Consider the following 5,293-nt stretch of genomic DNA (forward strand, 5'->3'; position numbering starts at 1 on the left):
CCGCCGCCATCTCCACCATATCTCTCAACTTTGATATTCTTTCTTTTTTGGTTTTTCACATAAAAGAAGCGACTCTCTCTCTCTCTATATATATATATTATATGTAAATATATTATATAGAGATAATATATAGGTATATGAGCTGCTTTTGGTGAATTTGCTTTGCTATAAAACCCTTTGCACGCCCCTAAAGATAATTTTGTGTTTTTCCCTTATTTTATCCTTTACTTTTTTTCGAAAAAATTTACCATATGAAAAATCGAAGAGAATCAGCCTAATATCGGAACCGACGGTTGAGATTTGATAGGTTGTGCTTGCTAGAGATTTTTAGCCGTTAGATCTAGTCCACCTTAATTTGCTCTAGATTTTCCAGGTATGCAGGTGAGCCATTAAATCATATATTGCGGATATTTAAAAAAATAAAGAAAATCCATGACATTACTTATCGGGAGCCAAATTCAATCGTGTAAACAGTTGCAGCTCCTTTTATGCTGTGAGGTTTATCATTAGGGATTAATATAAATAAGAATTTAATCAATTAGTGGATATTAGCAAAAAATAAATATATATAATTCCGATAGTGTTTTTTCCTATCCGTTCACGTGTTTCAAAATTGCGATTAATAATAATATGTTATACAGTTTGGCTAAATTCGCTATGGATAAATGTCGAATATCATCAATCATTAAATATATTGAAAAATAATAACAATATACGAGATTTGTGGAAACAGTTTGAGATGGAAAATATAGCCCAATATGTTTCCATGTACGAAGATTTGTTTCCCAACTTGTTTGCAACCTAATAATTTAACCAATTTGGCCATAATTTATATATTTTTAAGAATAAAGTCGCAAAGCAAGTTATATATATATATATATTTAAGAACAGTTTCGAGCATATAGTTTTATGAATAAAATACGGTAGACCGACAATTAAATTTATATAAGATCAGATGCTTCATGATAGAATTCAGTGGATATATTTTATAACTATACTGTTTAAAAAAGCTTAATTAAATGCTTAAATTAATATACTAATCGGCCCTAATGTATCTGCCATTTTATATTTATATATGAATCCAACCATAATGGCTTTCAAGCCGCCACGTGGGGCCGCGCATGCGCATTCCCTCTTCTCTCCGTTTCTTCGATTTAGGATTTCGTCTTCTTCTACCGATGCTTTGCGAGCATTAATTTCTTTGATTAACTTAAGATTAAGGGCCTTTTAATCTTAGTCGTCTTTTCTAATTAACGGTTAATTCATCAACCCAAATGTATCCGACTGTGTTATCTAATATTTAAATGATTTATAATGACTATATATATGTAATAAGAAAGCTGTAACCGTTAAAAATGCAGGGTTATACATTTAACAATGCAAGTAAAAAATTTCGGTGCTCACGAGTCACGATGATAAGTTTTGTGTCAGGCGTTTTGCCATTAATCGTCAAAACTATTTTTTTCTATAATAATGATAAAAAATCTTAAAAAATATTAAAATTTTACAATTTTCACAAAAATAACGCCGAACTTTTTTTATCAAATAAATATTAATTTTTTTAAATAATTTAAAAAATATATAAACTTTTATGCGATTATAAAAAAATATTAAACTTTTTAAATGATTTAAAAAAAATGTATAAACTATATACAATTATCAAAAAAACCAACGATAATAATTTGATGTGTTTGCATATCTTATACCACGTCAATTTGATAATCCTAGAAGAATTAAATATTTTCTGATAAATTTAAAAAATTTAATATTTATTTAATAAAATTAAAATTTTAGTATATTTTTTTTGTCGAAATTGAAAATTTTAATGTTTTTTTTAGGATCTTTTCTAATAATAATAGTAATTCATATTTAAGAAACAGGTCATGAATATCTTCTAATTATTTTTTGTAATAAATTCATGACATGTCTTTAATATATCTAAGCTTGTTCTCTTTTTAGTCCTGAGTGTCCACTGCCCACAAACCAACCCAGAAGTGAAACAGAGAAACGGCTGTGCAAGATTTTAAGGAAGCATCTCGACACGTGTGCCACGTGTGAAAGAAGCAGCTGAGGAACACTTTTGTCCCTTTATAAGCCCGTCTGGTTATCACCACCACGTGTGGATTCCCATGCAATTTTCACCCTCCCTCCAGTTAAAACCACCCTCTTTGACCGCATGTAACTTCTGCGTTTTACCCGAAAACGAAGGATCTACGTCATCATCATCATACTGGTGAGTTCTTCTCTTTGGGGGTAGAAATCATTGTGAAAGTTCATATATATAGATATGTATTGTCATTCTATTTTTTTTTTACGTGCTTATTGCCTCTACATACATCTTATTCGACAATAATGCGTTCATGAAACCTTACATGATATAAGTTTAACAAAAAAAAAACTTATATATGATATAATACTCTTTAAGTTAATTTCGATCAAAGGCTTCAAAATCATAATAATGCTTGACATCACTCTTCGGCAATTAGAAGAAGCGTTAACGTCAAGATATTTTAATCATACATTACCAAGAAAAAGAAGATATTTTAATTATACCCCGTGTGCACCTTTTGAGGTCAATTAAAGAGAAGAGTAAAATTATTTCAGTTATTTTGGCATTTTTTGGATTGAAATTCGAAAAATAAATTAAAATATTAAACTATTCATGTGTCCTCCTATAAATGCATCCTTCGAAGCCTCGAACCTTTACAGAGTCCTTTGTTCCATTTTTCTTTATTATTAATTCTCTCCTCGTAATTGAGGAAATATATGTAAGCATAATTGCTTACATTTATATGGGAAAAGCACGAAGAACAAGAATGGGGTCTCCCAAATGTGTAATGATTTCCTGAGAGTTTCTCGTTTTGCATACCTTTATGCTACCCTTTTTTGTATGATTTTCATATAATTTTATATCATCATCATCATCATCATCGCTTTAATTTCTTACAATCTTTTTCCGATTTCCTCGCGAGAAAACTATCAAGGAAAATGTATAAAGGTACAAACCCTAATCCGAACGGAATCTACGAGTTCGAGGAGCAGCAATACCCTACGGTGGGGTACATGGTGAACAAACCGGGGAATGCAGGCGTGTACGCCGATTCGCCAATCTCAGCCGCCAAAAAAGCCATGATCTACGGCTCGGACGAGTTCCGCATGTACGCGTACAAGATCAAGCGGTGCCCACGCACGAGAAGCCATGACTGGACCGAGGGTCCGTACGCCCACCACGGCGAGAAGGCGACTCGGCGGGACCCACGACGGCACGGCTACTGCGCCGTCTCGTGTCCAGCCTACAGGCACGGCGTGTGCCACCGCGGCGACACCTGCGATTTCGCCCACGGCGTCTTCGAGTACTGGCTCCACCCGGCGCGTTACCGCACGCGCGCCTGTAACTCCGGAAAGTTCTGCCAGAGGAAGGTTTGTTTCTTCGCCCACTCGCCGGATCAGCTCCGGCAGCCGGCTGGACCAGCCGCCGCCAGGCTTGCCGATTCGTCTCCCGCCCTGTCCCTGCGGCGGCTGCAGCGTCGAGCAGCCGCGGTGGTGCTGTGGCGACGGTGGGGCCCGCTGGCGGTGGTACCACGTGGAACGCAGGCGGAGTTAATCATGGGGAGATGGTGATGACGGAGCTGTGGAAGAGTTTTCACGGGATGAGCATTATGGATGATTCCAGTGAGATGTCCGATTTTGATTTGTCGCACGTCGATTGGATTTCGGAGTTGGTCGATGGATCTTTGGGTTCTTAATCGTTGCCATATAGATATATCTATCTATATATGTATATGCGTGTGTGTGTGTACAAGTGTAAGTGAGAGTGATTTGCGTGATGTACGAGGTTACAAATTAAATAGCGATTTCTACGATGTATGTCGTATGCATGTACGTAGTATGTTAATGTATAGCGATTTCTACGGTGATATTTCCAATGTACATTCAGAGAAAAGCCACGTTTTTTTGTTAACGATTATAACGAGGCAGATGGATCAAAATTGTTGAAGTCGGTTTTGTAAAATATCACCGGATTACCGGTCAGGTCCAAACCAACTTCGCTCTACCGTACCGGCCGGGGATACGTTTACTCATTTGGAGGGGAGAGAGATGGGGTGCATGGGGTTCACGAGCACGCCACGTGCCAAGCAAAGATCGCATGCGAGCGAAGAAGCTTTGCTTCATGACACGCTTGCGTTTTTTTCTTTGTCACGCCGACGACCGAAAACAAATTGAAACTTAGTTTTTGACCTTTTTATGTAAAATCCAATATATGGACTTTAGCCTATAAGCTTTTGAATGATCGTAATCTGTATTTCAATCGGTGCAGAATTAAGGAAGCTGCTACGAAAGCATATATTTATTAACCTATCTATCTATCTATATTATATAACAATTGCAAGTTGCTCGGTATATCAGATGCTTCGAGGAGGCGACGAGAACATATAATAATAATAATAATAATAATAATAATAATAATAATAATAATAATAATAATAATCGAGCCTTTGACAAGTGGTCGCTTCTTTGGTCCACTTCAGTCAGACAATTCAACTAAATTTCTTCCCTTAATTTTGACTTTCATTTAATTCTTTTAGAAAACCGTTTATGGCCGCATTATAAGTATTTTTCTATTACGTCTGTGCATGTTATTCTTCACCACACGATCTATTTCAAATAGTATACAATTCAAATTAAATTTGTGTATAAAAATAATGTGATTATATTTTTGTATAGTTTTATTAAATTTAATCTACAATTTCTTTTAAATTTACCTTTAGAAGTTTGTCAGTATCGTCTTTTTGTTAAAGAATATTATCTTTTATCAAAAGAAAGCAAATTATCTTTGTTTTTTTCCTTTTGAACTTTATCATTTGTTTAATATGATTAAAACTATTTATTTTGGTATTAATTAGGGTATATTGTCAAAAACAATTTTGTATTCTTTCCTAGAAAAAATCCTATATATTTTTCATTATTAATTAAATCTTATATTCACTGTGGTCAATCCATAAAACCCTAAACTTTTTAAAAATTCGTCCAAAAGTCTCCGTATTTGATAACTTAAACAAAAATTAAACAAAAATTATGATGTGAAAAAAGACATGGTTTACAAATTAGATACAAATCAATATAATTATACTACATGATCCTAATAATTTATTTAGATTAATATATACACATAAATTCATATATATATATATATATATATATATATTAAAAATAGAATTAATTACCATCAATAAAACACAAATAAATACCTACAACATATATATATATATATATTATAAATTATATTATACGG

General features: G+C 34.0%; 1 protein-coding gene across 1 annotated transcript; it reads left to right on the forward strand.

Annotated features, from left to right (window-relative positions):
* Positions 1-2,696: 2,696 nt before the first annotated feature.
* Positions 2,697-3,919, forward strand: LOC104818302 (zinc finger CCCH domain-containing protein 54). Its single transcript, XM_010547828.1, is given in 2 exon segments — positions 2,697-3,483; positions 3,486-3,919. Coding segments are annotated over 2 exon segments (756 nt in total). The 5' UTR covers positions 2,697-2,988; the 3' UTR covers positions 3,747-3,919.
* Positions 3,920-5,293: the final 1,374 nt, after the last annotated feature.

Source organism: Tarenaya hassleriana, unplaced genomic scaffold, assembly GCF_000463585.1.
Source record: "Tarenaya hassleriana unplaced genomic scaffold, ASM46358v1 Cleome29, whole genome shotgun sequence".
NCBI lineage: Eukaryota > Viridiplantae > Streptophyta > Magnoliopsida > Brassicales > Cleomaceae > Tarenaya > Tarenaya hassleriana.